This window comes from Apteryx rowi, unplaced genomic scaffold (assembly GCF_003343035.1).
Source record: "Apteryx rowi isolate R43461 unplaced genomic scaffold, aptRow1 scaffold_166, whole genome shotgun sequence".
Classification (NCBI taxonomy): Eukaryota; Metazoa; Chordata; class Aves; order Apterygiformes; family Apterygidae; genus Apteryx; species Apteryx rowi.
In genome coordinates, this window is record NW_020447930.1 from 1593376 (window position 1) to 1608672 (window position 15297).

At 35.8% G+C, this 15297-nt stretch overlaps 1 protein-coding gene across 1 annotated transcript in view; it reads left to right on the plus strand.

Moving 5' to 3' along the window:
• Nucleotides 1-15297, plus strand: part of PTPRQ (protein tyrosine phosphatase, receptor type Q) — a 109996-nt gene that overhangs the window by 61117 nt on the left and 33582 nt on the right. Inside the window, exons 26-31 of the mRNA XM_026060176.1 lie at nucleotides 75-407; nucleotides 7018-7139; nucleotides 10890-11076; nucleotides 13011-13255; nucleotides 13875-13941; nucleotides 14256-14414. Of these exons, the coding sequence (XP_025915961.1) occupies nucleotides 75-407; nucleotides 7018-7139; nucleotides 10890-11076; nucleotides 13011-13255; nucleotides 13875-13941; nucleotides 14256-14414 (1113 nt within the window). The remainder of the gene's footprint in view (nucleotides 1-74; nucleotides 408-7017; nucleotides 7140-10889; nucleotides 11077-13010; nucleotides 13256-13874; nucleotides 13942-14255; nucleotides 14415-15297) is intronic.

Consider the following 15297-nt stretch of genomic DNA (forward strand, 5'->3'; position numbering starts at 1 on the left):
AGTTATAGCTGCAACTAGTTTTCATTCAAATGAAGATATCTTACTTTAAATTTTAAAAATGTTTTAATTTGTAGTTCCCAGTGCTCCCAGGGATATTGGTTTTTCCAATGTGCAATCAACAAGTGTGACCTTGAATTGGAGAACACCGAAATCTATCCTTGGCTACTTTCAAAACTACAAGATTACCACACAGCTACAGTCTATTCACTGCAGTGACTGGGAAACTGAGGAATGTGTTGAATATGAGATGCATCAGTATTTATATGAAAATGTTGTGGATGACCAGATAGAAGGGACGGTTTCTGGGCTAAAAAAATACAGATGGTACAGATTTGCTGTTGCTGCCAGTACAAATGTTGGTTATGGCAGTTCTTCACCTTGGATTTCTACACAAACACTTCCTGGCTGTAAGTAAGGATGTTTGTCATATGTCATATTGCTATAACAATGTAATGTCTGCCTAAATAAGTAAGAACCATGGGTGGAAGTAATTTCTTCGTAGACCTATAACAGTGGTGAAATTAATAAGGATTTATTCTAGCTCTTCAGGTATAAAATATCTTATAATTCTATAGGAGATATGTATACTTCACACTACTTCAGATTTTAATGCCTTTTGGTTGCTGTCCTATATTTACTGCTTACACAACAGCAATTTCCTTTCTTAGCCCTAGTCCACGTCTAGAATTGATAAGTGTGAATTTTGGCTACTCAGGGTTGATAGGCAATTTCCAGTTCATCTTTACGTGTTGGTTGGGGTGTATCAATGAAAAGTAGACTTTTTTTTATTATTCTTTGATTAAAAATGTGTTCACTAATGTCATAGCACTTTCCTGACAGTATAATGCAAACAATAGCTTCCAGATGAGGAATTAAGATTTCTTTTCAATACCATATCCACCTAAAGAAATTACAAATCAGAGTAGTCATGTAACACCTAGAAATACTAGAACTATCATTGCTTATCTGAGGATTTCAGTTTCCAAGTAAAAGGAGAGTTAGTCATAAGTTATCACTAGATATTTGAGAGAAGGGGACATGAAGCAAACTATTTAGGCAGTTGGCACTGGGACATGTAACCTTTCCTACCACTTTGCATCCAGCCTAGATCAAAGCACATCTCAGATCTGCCATTTGGCCTGTGTGGAACAACTGGGAACCACCATGAATGACCTGTCTAAATCAGAGATTTATCCATATCTAAATCCTTCACTCCTTTCCTTGTCCAAAGTCAATAGGCAATCTTAACAGAGATACTGAGAACTTAAATGACTGTGTACCAGGGACTATTCAGTGGTCCCCATGCTTATTCTGTTCCATTCAGATTTTTACAATCACACAATGTGAATTCAGGGGGTTTTTATACAATTTTCATTATAGTGGTATCTGTGCATTCTGTGTACAGTAATACATCCATCTATCCTTCAATACCTCACAGTTTTTCTAGGAGATAAGGAAGTACTATCATCTCCATTTGCAGATGAGAAACTGCAATGCAAAGATTGTAAGCCCCAGAAGGCAAAGAGATTGGGACACTATGGTAGTGAACATAACAATAGCTAGTTTTCATGTAAAGCACAGAAGCAGTGCTTGGGACTGAAGAGGACTGGAATAAGCTATGGAGTCATTCTCATGTGTGCTTACTTTCTCTGTACAGTGTTTTTTATGGGATTGCTCTGCCTGTAAGTTAATACAATATTTTAATTGAGTGTAAAAAATAAAAATAAAATAGAAAACTCAAGAAACTTATAACTCTGATGGGTCAAGAATAGCTAAAAAAGTTCTGCAGCCTCTGAGCCAGTAGCTCTGGGGAAATTTCTTACTATTAGATAGATAGATCTCAGCTGCTGAGAAATGCAAGTGCTTTTTTTCCAAAAATTGTTGCTGAGTATAGGAATGCTAAAGCTTTAAACTGGACAATGAGGCAGACAATTAAAACACATAAAATCACATAAAGATAGGATCATCTTTATGATTTTCTTTCTGGACAGTGATAACCTGATTTAAAAGAGAGCTAGTTTCCCATCAGTTCTACTGAGGAGATGGAAATTAAAAGCAGAAAAGTTGTATCAGACTGGCCAAACCATTTTCATGCCAGTACATTGTCATTCTCAGCAGTAGATTCTGTACGCTCTATTAGCTAATTAAAAAAAAACAATAGAGGGATAGAAGATAAAAATGTACCACCAGTTCTTCGCAGCCCAAATGCCTGAGGCCACAGGCCTTTGTTTGTGGTGGGGGAGGTGGGCAGTGAAGGGGCAGAGGGCAGCAACGAATTTCCTCTGAACAACATCAGCAACACACTGAGAGATGAGTTGCGTATGAAACACACTGACATGGAGTCGAGGAAGCATGGGCAGTATTCCAGATATCATAGCTGGGTGCTGGTCTCTTTCCTGAGGTAATGGCAATCAGCTGAGGAGGGAAAAACAGGAACATGACATGTCACAGCTGGTTAGGCAGCTGCCAGCTGAGACATGGTTCAGCAGTGTCAGAACCTCCCTGAGCAATGGTTGATCTTTGGCAAAGGCAGGACTCTAGCTACCTTGTATGTCCCACAGACTAGTCTTTAAAAATATTATTAAATAGACTAAAAAATCTTAGTTCCCCTCTCTCTTTTGCAAAGGTTACTGCCTGTAGCAGGGACGAGAAGCTCAGGATGCACAAAAATTGATCTGGCACTCCAGGCAGCTTTGGAGACTGTATCCACCGAACAGGTGTGGATCCCCCTCTCCTTTCCCTGGTGGACTGGGCCAAGCATCCTCTGGATTAGCCTGCTGGTACACAGCCAATATACATGGTCTGTTAGGGCTTAAGGGTGCTTAGCTGCTATGTAAAACAGCCTGAGTACTTAACCCATAAAATCAATGGGAGTTGTGTTTGCAGATTTGAGGGCAGGAGTTAGCCACTGTTTCTGATTTTCAAGAAACGCCTCTGTAAGACTCTGCTTCTGCCAAAAATAAAATTACCTTGGTTGTGAAATAATACTAAAATCATTTTCTTCAGAAATAATTGGATTCTCAGAAATTTTTATTTTTCTCAAGCCTAAAGTAAATACTACAGTTATTATACTCAGGTAGTTACAACATTTAAGCTGAAAACTGTTATACTCAGTTCTTAGAATATGCAGAGGTGGAACTTTAACAAAACAAACAAACAAAAAACAAAGAAGAACCCTAAATATTCTTTACATTGACAAGTGCTGAATATTTGAATGTTTGCTATAAAGCAGCAATACCTAATAAATTCTGAATATTCAGTTACTAAGGTGAGGATGTTAGGTATTGTTACCATCATTCCAGTTGTTCACTACAAAGTTAAATTTTACTTGTCTTGCTTTTAAGGCTATAGGAATTATTTTTCAGACTCTTTAACCCATTTGCGTGTTTCAAACAAAAAATAATGGCTGTGTGCTGTACTGGAAGAGGTTACAGGGTTACTCAGTGAAACAGATTATAGGTTATTCAGTACAATCCAGTTCTCATATGCAGATAAACCAGTCAGCCTCTGTCTTGCAGATTATTCTCACAGGAGTTGTCCTACTGTCTCATAAAATAGTTTGATGGCACTGTTATTGCTTAGCTGATGGATTACCCAAGAGCCAAATCTACTTTGCAATATGAAGTATTTTCAACATGGCCTAGATTTACATAGTTACCAGTATAGGAGATCACAGTGCTGTGCCACAGTAAAGGAAAGAGCAAGAAATGTTTTCCATAACTATGGAAATTTTGTTTTCTCACACCTGCACATACCCTGAGTTTCACTTTTGCATTGATAAGGAGAATAAGATTGGCCCAGCTCATGCTTTCTAAGAGAAAAATCACCATGGAGGGTCAGTGTTAGGTGGAAAATGAATGGCAGTGAGATCACTGACCTCATTTTGAATTTTTTACAGTTACACAATGCAATGTTTTTTGGTAAACTGCCAAGTCTCCTAGTGCCAGGATATACTGAGATACAAAGGAAAATCACAGATGTGTGAACATCCCATAAAGGCTAGGACATAGATGCAGGGGACAGACAGTTCTGCTTCTCTTTTCAGCACCTTCTTTCCTAATACCTGCTGATAGCCAGTTGCTTGGTGTACTTAAACAAATGCTTCTGTATGGTGAAAAGAAATAATGTTGCATGTCTTGTTGTATGCCCTTTCTTCTGGGAGATTTTGCCTAAGAGAGCATGGTTTTCTTTGTTCCATTTGTTCTCTTGGAGCTAAATATTGGAGGGTAAATATGACCCAATATAAGAGATACGTTTAAATATAGCTAAAAGTAACCTAGATGATTATGAAATGAAATAACTTAACCTAACACTGTATTTTTGCTGGGAGAAAGAAAAAAGGGCTGGCCTTAACCAAACTGGCAGGCATGAATTTCCATTAGAAGGCTGCAGTATTCAGTCTTATTTTTGAGGATTATGCTAAATGATGGGCTATCCAGACTTACCTTCCAGCTAACACACTTAACTGCTGCCTTAGCATCAGGACACAGATGGATGGCAAAGATGACCCTGACCTCCATAAGACCCACATTCCTGTGCAAGGATAGAAGCATGATAATCAGGAAATGATGGTTATTAGTTACAGAAAATGCATTATTGTGAAAACCAGGAAAAAAGTGCTTATGAGAGGAAGTGATTGGATTATGGGGGAATGAGAGAATAAGACGGGGTCCTTTCTACTGAGTAAATTGCTGTGATTTATAAGAGACAGGGTATAGTGATATCATGGCCTCATATTGACTGGACTCATTTCACAAATAAACCTAAATCAGAATGTGGCAGTTACCCACTGAGGCAAACACAGTTTTTAAAAAGATGTTTTTTGTAAGACGTGAGGCATTTTAGACACATTTCGTTTCCCAGTTCTCTTTCTAATTATGCAGGTTATTTCAGAAATTATTCCTGATTTTTTGTATCATTTAGTTAATGTCTGATATTGCACATTTTGTCATGAAAATAAAGCAGGTATTACTGCTCAGATGTATTTTAGATAAATATCTTCAATACAGTATACTCAGAATTTCCTTGTGGAGTTCTAAAAATATATCAGACAGAAACTGCATCTGGTAATAAAATAACTTTAGATTGGATGATTTGTAGATTAGATTATGCTTTAAAATTATTTCACAACGTCATTGTCTAATGAATAAAGTTAGATTGGCTTCTGAACAAATTTTAAGAAATTAAATGTGTCCATTCATGCTATTAAAAAGTAATGGAAAATTGTCTTCCCAATCTCACATTTTTAGGATTGGAAACTAACTAAGGCTTGAAAACCAAAGTTATATACTGTTTTACACTTTTCAGAAATTTCAGTTGGAGATACAGGTAACCCCAACGCCTTAGTTACTGAAAGCGTTTTTTACACTAAAAAACTCTGGCTGGACAAGAAGTCTGACATAGATTACCTATAAAATAAGTTTAATTTGCACTAATTCCAGTCTTTAGGGGAACATACTTGCCTTTGTATTTTGCTGTGTGTGTTCTAGCTCCCCACTCAACGAAGAGCCTTCTCTGGGCAGCCCCTTCCTTTCACAGCCCCTCATGTACTTTCATAGTCAACTCGGTTGCAATTTTCAGTCAATTGTTCCATGCTATCCAGTATTTTGGGGGACTGCTTCCAGTGGTTGAATTTGATCCTCCCTACAAAGTCAGATATATTCCTGCTAATCCCAGCAACTCAATCTACCTCCTACATCCCAAACTCTCCACAGCCCCTTCTCAATCCTCAGATCTTCTCGTTTCATCCTGCAACCATGCACACCCATCCTTCATGGTGCAAAATGTTACAATCTCTCCTCATGCATCTTTCACTCGTAATTTCAGTAGTTGCATATCTTCTCGAGTGTCATTTTTTCTTTTTGTAACCCACTAACAAACTAAGTAACCTTGTATACATTCTGATTTCCCTCCTATCAGTAGTATTGATTATGGTGAATCTGATCTGAATTAGAGCACAGAGAGGGGCTGTGCAGTTGCAACCATGTCACATGATGTGGTAGAGCATATACTATACTTGTTGGTGTTTAGGGAGAGAACTAAAGCTCTCTGGTCTAATGATTAATGGTGAAAAAATACATGTTCATCCATAAATTGTATTTGAGAAAAGAGAATCTCTCTTTTAATTAGGATGATATGATCACCTGTATCATATTTTTATAAAAGGCTGTTCATTGATATTTATTAATCAATCACAGTTGTCCTTTTTTGTAGTAGACAAAAAAGGCATTATGGAGCCAAGTTCAGGCATTATGTACAAATCTGTTCTCTTTTCTATTCCAAATTTTATTTTCCCCAAATTTACCATGGTCATTATTAAAGAGGAATACCACTTACTGAGACTTGCTGTGTTGTCATATGATTTCAGGATTTTCCTATATCTTAGAGTAAGAAATAACTAGGTTATTTCACATATCACCTTGATAAAAGGAAATATGAGGAAAACCTGATTTCTTAGATCATTCTTGCCTTCTTACAGCTCCTATCACTTTTTTGGTGTGTTTTCCAGAGTTTCATAACATGTTAAGTGTAAATAAAACCTAGAAAACAAATATTTTCTCTATAAAAGAGCACTTGTACTAGTACTTTCCAACATTATTGGAAATTATTTCCAACATGCAGAAGACTTTGTGTTTTCATTTTTTGTTGTTCTTTGCATGATGCATTGGATATGTACTGTCTCCCATATCTCCCATATTACATGTGTCTATTTGTGTGTACATTTTACTTGTGTCATGTAAAATACATGTAACTAATTTGTAATTAAAAGACCTATTGATTCAATTTACGGTGAAGTTTTAGGTAACTTTGTGATGAAAGATGCTTTTCTAAATCCCATTGTATGCTTTGTAAGTGAGAACTAAAAATTTTTATAATTCTTTAAGCAGTGTGTAATGGTAAATGCATGAAAAAGTTTTGTTTTAAGATTGAAAATAATCTCTACAGGCCACTAAAATTAGCATGTTATTTGTTGTGAACTGCTTTGGCTGTGATTCACATACATATTTTTTTCCATAGCTCCAGATGGTCCTCCAGAAAATGTGACTGTATTAGCTACATCTCCTCACAGTATTAATATCAGCTGGAGTGAACCTGTCATCATTACTGGACCAACATGCTACCTCATAGACATCACCTCAGTAAGGCAGCTCTAACTGTTTTTTTGTTGATAGTAGTACAGATTTTTGGTGATATAAAAACCACAGCAGATGTTTTTATAGAAATTGCAGGACAGACATAAACAGGCATAGGACTAAAATGTCCATTTTCACTTAAACTGATGATTCTGCACATAAGAAATAAATGTATTTGATAAAATTTTAAATAGAAAATAACCTAATTATTTTCAGTTAAAGAATCTGTACTAATAAGAGGCCTTTCAGAAAAAAAGGATAGCTATGAATTTATTCAGGAAAACAGAACCTAAGCTTTGTGGAGGTGGATGTACCTCCTTCCAACAATAGTGATGCTGTTTACCAGTAACAATAATAATTACAAAATATTTTTTTCTTCAAAGGAGGAAAATTGTCATTGTCTTAACTTTGAAAATGAGGATGGATAGCCTAGCAAAAGGAAGTGACTTTTACAAAGTTACAGAGTGCATCTGAGGGCAAAATTTATAGTCAAACTAGATTTCCCAGTTTCCACTTGGTGCTCTGTCCATCAAATTAGTTCTATCTTGGTAGCGTTGTCCTTGATCGCTGTAAACAAGAAAAAGCTTGACATAAGAGAGAAGCTTTAGTGGCCTTCCTCTTTTCATCTCCTTTACTACTTCTTAAAATACTGCTTAAAAGAACCTTTAATAAACCCCATGTCACATCCTGCCCTGTGGCAAGGTATGAACCTGTCTCTTAAGTCTAGCACATGAGAATTTTTAAGTAGGATGTAGGTTCCCTGTTCATCCAGGAACTATATAGATTGGGCTGTCAGTGAAAATGGGGAGTGCTTCACCAAACTTTACCCAGGAAAAGTTGCTGTTCGCAGCTTCAAAAATCCTGAATCAGTGTATTAGATAATGGGAAAAAATTGAAAGGATACTTAAAATTATTTAAAGGCTTTAAATATATATCCTGAGGAGAGGATAAGTCTTTTATGTATGTATTTTCAATGTTTCTATGCAAGTCATAAGAAAGACATAAGCCATGCTAAAATATTAATGCTGAGATTCTTATGCAATCAAAATTTTTGAGGAGATCAGTAAAAAAATAAAATAACTATTTCAAGCTCCGCAATAAAGTTACAAAGGGACTAATGTGCACTCCTGCCATTTTCACTTCCTCTAAATACACTCTACAAAATGTGCAGTGCAATCTGTACAGTTCTGAACATACTCATCACACCATATGTGTGATAGAAGGAAGAATGTGCAATACCAAGGGAAATGCTAACAGGAAAGGGGCTGTTCTTTGCCCCGTTGGAATCTTGGGTACGTCACTGGAAACTAGAAAACAATATGTATTCCTCCTTTACGAAAATTAGAGAAGACTTTTTACTTGTGAAAATTTCTTGTCACTTTTGATGAAACACCATTTTAGTGCGTTAACAGAAAGTGATTTTTTTCATGCTTTTGATAAAGCTTTCAAATAAAATTTTCAATGCTTGTTTTTTGGGTGCAATATTTCATCAATTCCTATTTAAGCAATTTCTATTTACTCTGGTAATTCCTAAATTATCAACAGGATGTCATCTGATTCTGCACTATGAAAAAGTTACAAATACCTTATTAATATAAGTTATAATAAAATTCCTGAAGTAAGATGAATTACTGAATTTTTATATGAACCTGTAAGCATTTAAAATTAATATAAAAATCTATTTTAAATTTTCTATTTAGAGGACTTTGTTGTTGCTGTTATGCATTTGTTTTTTCTTTTTTTTCCCAAATATATTTGAAGTGTCCAGCTTTACATTTAGGGATTCCTTGTAATCAGATGTTGTATTTTTAATGTTCAGTAACTACAGGCATCAGTTCTGTAGAAAATCATCTTAGTAGACCAATCTCTTCCTACTTAAAGGCTAGTAAAACTGTCACAATCTTTTTGCGGTGGAAATTTGAATGTATATTTTGTCCCTGTGGGAAGATTTGTATGAAGACTCCAAATTCCACAAACATTCTATATTTACAGCTTTACTCATTTTAGTTCTCAGCTGAGTATCTTTAAGGATTTGTAAAAATAGGCTCACAGAACAGAATAACTTCAGATTCCTACTCTGTCACATCTTTATTCTTAAATGGCAGTAATTAGTATCCATTAGTGAATGTACTACAGTTCTGTTTAAATTGCTAGAATGTTTCTTACTGTTACATAGATCAGAAAAACTAAAAAGTATTCTGCATTATTATTCCCCCAAGTTATATTTTATTTTGTCTCCTTTCCTACTATAATTAGGAGTAGTCATGAATAAAATATTGCTGAAAATGAGTAAGGGAGATGAAACCAAACCATAAAACTTTATGAAGAATATAAATAAATTTAAAGATGTGGTGTTGTGATCATATTTTAGCTTTTGTATGAATACTTATAAGCCATATTTTTGATAGCCAGATAGGAAGAAGTATTTCAGCTCTTGATGGCCATCCCAGGAAATGAGTGTCTGTTTAGTCCATCAGAAAGTTTAGTTCAGGTTAATTCTCAGTGGAGATAGATGCATATCTGTCAAATAAAAGGTATGCTTGAACTAATCTAATGTTTTAGCAGCTGCATTTAATACAGATTTCATCCAGTGGGAAAACTACTGTACAGCTACCTAATCCTCTTTTCAAATTACACACTGAAGAAACAATAATGAAAACATCATTAACTGAAGTAGTGGGAACAGACATAAAAACAGTGTTGTAAAATGATACTTGATCATACCCTAGAAAAGCTCCTGTTTTCCCTTTCTCCTTTTTTAAGCTAGCATCAGAAATGATTTATTGGGTATAAAGGCCAACTCTGTAGATTTTTCTGCAGAACTACAGATTATTTGAGATGTAAGAATGACAGGGATCTCAAGAAGTCATCTGGTCCATATCCTTGCTCTAACACAGAGACAAGCATACCTGTCTTCCTGACAGATGCTTCTCTAGCCTGTTCTTGAAAATGTCCAGTGCTGAAAATTCCTCAACATCCCTAGATAGATTATTCCAGTTTTTAACTAACCGTATAGGTATAGTTTTAGTTATGTATTTAGTTATATAGCTACAGTTTTTGTCATGTTTAATCCAAATCTTTTTTGGTGCAAAGACCACCATTTCTGTTCGCACTTGCATGTACACCATGAACAATGGATTATCTTCAATTTAGGAAGATCCCTTTTTACATTTTGAAGCTATTTTTATGTCTTCCACCATTGCCTCTTTTCTAGATTGAACCTTGATTATTTTTGCTTTCCAGCTTTTCTAGTGAAATAATTACTCCCTCCCCACTGTCTTAGAAATAGTGTTGCTGTTTATATATCCAAGGAGAAATTGCTGTCTTTGCAGTGACATCAACATTAGAAATTCCTACACAACTTTCTTTTCAATTTTGTGCTTCAGATCATTTGCTGCTGTATAATAGCTCATCTTTTGGATCTCTGCCTAGATTAATTCCCATTTCAGATTACTACAGCTCCCCTGGCCTATTCTCTAGTTCTCACTTGCTTGGTGGAAGGTAGCACCCAGCAAACAACTCATATCCTTAATCCCATATTATATGAAGTACTGAAGAGGCAGTAGATGGGTGGGATGGGAGTTTACTCCTTTGTGAAGCTTTCTGGTCTTGTTAGGTAGAGACTTCTTGTGTATCTTTTTATGTAAAAGGATAGGAAAGTGGGAAAAGATAAGTTACGTATCATGTTCAAATAATAAGATTCTACTCTTGGCTGTTTGAGGTCTTGTAATGCTTTTGTGTTTGTTTATTTTACAGGTAGATAATGACAATTATAGAGCTCAATTTCTGAAGACAAACGATGATAGTAAAGCCTTAGAAATTTCTGATTTAAAAGCATTCACAAGGTATTCTGTAATCATCATTGCCTTTACGGGAGATGTTAATGCTGCACCCATTGAAGGCCAGGCTAGTTCTGCAGTAATTGTCTCCACTTTTGAAGCAGGTTTGTGTTTTTCTGTACTTAACATGAATCAAACTTTAAAGTTTTTCTTTTATCTGACAAGTAAATAACAGTTTTGAACACAGTGCACTTTTAATGCAGATTTATTCTCACAATAAATTCTTCTTTAATATTTAAAAGGTGTTTGTCAGAAAAAAGTGATGGTGGTAATAAATACTAATATTTACTCTTAATAGTGCAGAGATCCTAACTTGTTCCATCTAAAATGTGTATGTACAGAATACAGCCATCTAGATTCCTTCTATAGTCAATGAAGAGAGAGATCCTACCTATATTAGCATGTATACCTAAGATGCCTGTCTTAAGAAGAGATGAATCATCCCTTTGCGGGTGCCTGTTTCCCTTAATAGACTGTTGAGATCTCTTCACAACATCCTTAGTCTTGATGACAAATTTTTAAACATATAAAATTAGATTAGATGAATTCTATTGTTTATAATGTTTATAAACCTGTACTCATTTGTGGACATAATTTTTGCATTCTCATTGGAAGGAGGTTGATAGTGAATACCCACAGGGATCTGTGTTAGAGTCCATTGCTCCAGAGACTCAAAACAAACTGGAGGAGGAAACAAATATTAAGGTGACATAACTTGTTCATGCTCTTAAGTTATTCAGAGAAGTAAACTTGAAAGATGAATGTGAGGAACTGTATAAAGACCTCATATAGTTTATGATAACATGTTAAATTCTAAGGTTTTCATGACCTGTTTATATCCCCAAAGGCTGATACAGTCTTTTACTAAGGAAAAACAAATGAAAATTAAATTAGGTGATCGTTAGGTCTGTTTTGTGAGCTACTTCAGCATCTTTTCTGGTAGCATTTCCTTTTATATGAAAGTGTGATACAATAGGAGGTGCAGTAATCTTAAAGAACAGTTATTTTTTTCATCTCATATGATCTCATCTGGTTTGTACAATCTAGTGTATAGGTAAGTATCTGAGCAGGTTAGAACTAATTTATATAGGCTTACTCCAGAGAAGCCTGAGTTAGCATTTGTTGGCTCAGGTAAAAAAAATGGAAGCTCTGACAACTGCATCTGAATCCTTGCCTGAGGGAATGTGTTTACCTACAGTTATTTGATATCCCTATTTAGAGGTGATGCTACATATTTGGCTGCTCAGGTAAAGCAAAGAAAGTGACAGCCTTTTCTTTCAGACAAAAGATCTTGGGAAAATGATTTATACTTTTGCTGTCTTGAGCATAAACTACTGGAATAAATGTTTGGCAAAAGGCTGTCTTTGGGAAAAGTATATGTTGTGATTGTGTGTTTCTTGGCTTCTGATAAATTTGTAGACAGAATCTGAAACACTTGTTTGACCTATTATGATTCTGAACATGTGTCTAGGCATCAGCTGATGGAAAGTCTTCTTTCCTTGAAGAGTTAGTTGTGATAAGCAGAGACTCTTAGGAGCATGGTGCCTTGGTCATAAGTTGGGAGGGAGCCTTGTGTTGACAGAGAGTTTTCAGAAAGGGTACTCAAGCCTGAAACTTGCCTCTTGCTTGTCAGTCCGTGCAAGGATTTGTTTACCTCAGGATGTATTTCAAGGCACAGTGATGCCTCAGGGCTTTCTGAATAAATGCTCAGAAGAAACTTTCCTGAGTAGAAACTACTGGGAGTTATTATGAGGTGGTCTTATTTAAGATAGATTTCTAATAATTATTTTTAATATTTGTGGCGTTAAATGCTATCATCAGGAATAGTGTGTATTTCATTAAATATATTTAGCTTTTTATTGTCTTTACAAATAATTACATAAGCGATAAATATTTGAAGTGTTGATTTAGTGAAAATAAAAAATCAATGATTTAATACTGATATCCAAATATAATAATTTATAGCCTTTCAGGTTTTACTCCAATGCTAATAGTAGTATTCTGTTGTGTAAGTGGATCATTAAATTGTTTATTTCAGTGCCGGAAGACCCCCCTAACAACATAACATTTCAGAAGATTCCAGATGAAGTAACAAAGTTCCAAGTAACATTTGTGCCGCCATCTGAACCAAATGGGAATATTCAGGTGTATCAAGCTATGGTCTACAATGAAGACAACCCTGCTGCCATCCAGATCCACAACCTTAGTGTCATTGATAAAACAGATCAGTCAGTCACTGCTGTGATAGAAGGGCTAAAAGGAGGACATACATATAATGTCAGCGTAAGAATTGATACTTTTTCTTGAGATTTTTTATTTGATATCAGTGAGAGACTAATCTGAATGGTGAATGCAGACCTAGGCCAAATATGAGATTTTCATGCAAAGAATGTTAGCTAGGATGTGGAGAGGGAGAAGTCTGAGGAAAGAAGGGAACAAGGAAGAGGCTGGAGTGAGTGGGAACAGGAGACATCACCAGTGGTAGCCGTGTAAGCTGGCTGACCAGTTTAAGTACTGGTAAAGCACATCATCACAGGTGCAAAATTGTATCTGTGCCTTGGTTCTGGAGCTTGCATTGCACATTTGGCTTGGATGAAGGGTCTAGTTCTATAGAGGGAGCCTACTAGAAACATGTGCATGTAGTTATTTCAAATAATCAGAGATTAGGACATGAGGGAAGGAGAAATAACTGGTTTGTTTTCCCCTTCTGGTAAGAGTTACATTACAAAGGATAAAATATTACCATATTTAGGACTGTAAAGAAATATGGGATAAGTTCTAGCAAAGCGTGAATGGCATAAAAGGAGAGTTTCAGCATTCATTGTCCCTTCAAATATATCCAGATTGGCTAATTTGAAGCTAGTACAAGTACTCATTAAAACAAATGTTCTTTTTTTTTAAGGTATATGCAATTAATGGTGCTGGTGCAGGACCAAAAATTCAGCTGAAGATAACCATGGACATCAAAGGTATTTCTCGTAAAGTGCTCTTTAGCTGAGATCTCCATAAGTGCTGAAGAAAATGCTGTTCTACCTGTGAGCGCACATCTGTTTGCCTTTGTCCTTTCTTTAGAGGCTTCATAACCTAGGAACGGGAGCACATAGCTAATAACCTTGAACAGCAGTGCTCATTTTTGCTGCATATCACTGATCATTTGCTATTCATATCTGAATGATACTATAAGGATTTGTTTTGCACAATACAGCTATGTGCCTGAACAAAGTACTTGTAATGAAAAACAACTGAAAATAAAACTCTGTGGTATATCTTTGTTTAAAAACAGAACCACCACGGCCTAATAAGAAACCAGCACCAGTTTATGATACCAATGGGGCCTTACTTGTCACAGCTACGACGATTACTATCAGAATGCCAATATGTTATTACAGTGATGATCACGGTCCCATCAAGAAGATACAAGTTCTTGTTGCGGAAGCTGGAGGTAGAAGAATTTTCTATGTTTTCTTGAAAATTATTATCAGATTTTTTATTTCTTTGTTTTCAGCTTGCTCATCTTTTCCTTTTTATAAATTGTATTGGGTGTCAGAAATTTCATGTTAGAAAATGGCAAACAAAATCTCTTTAGCTGTGGCAACAGTACTAAGAGAGAAGTATCTGCTTCCACAGTACCTGTGGGCTGGGTACTGGATTCTGGAAACACTTGCCAACAAAGTTATCCATGCTATTTGAAGCCACCATTATTATTCTGGCCCTGTTGCTATCACTGTATTTTCTTTATTTCTTATTTCCTTGAAAAAATACATTTTGCACTTGTGAAATGTAATTAATGTAATTATTTATTTTATAAAACTTTTCTGCAAGGTTTTTCTTCTGTTGCTATTAGTGTTGCCTGTAAAAGAATGCAGTCATGTGCAGTTGATATTTCCATTTCATAATGGGGGCAGAGGGATTTATATAAATCCCTTCTGTACACTGTGGGTTAGAATGTGTATTCCCTTTTAGGGACTGATGAACATTTACTCAAATGAACAGTGTCATGGTACTGCTTTGAGTAATTGCCTACCAATGTTAGTGGGAGTTTCACAATCAGACGTCATTTAGTCAGGCTTACTTTACCTAAAAAAAGACAAATTCCAGGTAGTTAACTCCCTTGTTTTGCTTAATTTCAAAGTATGGATGTAAAACATTCACATTCAGTGGTATAGATGCTCACAGTTTTTCTGAATGTCTTAGCACTAATCCTGGAGACATTTACTTCATAGCTACTGCTGTGAAGATTCCCTTGAACTGATAGGTATGCAAATACCACGTTAAGCAGTGAGTTGAAGATTTTTCTCTTATCAGAGCTGCTGGGTAGCGACCGC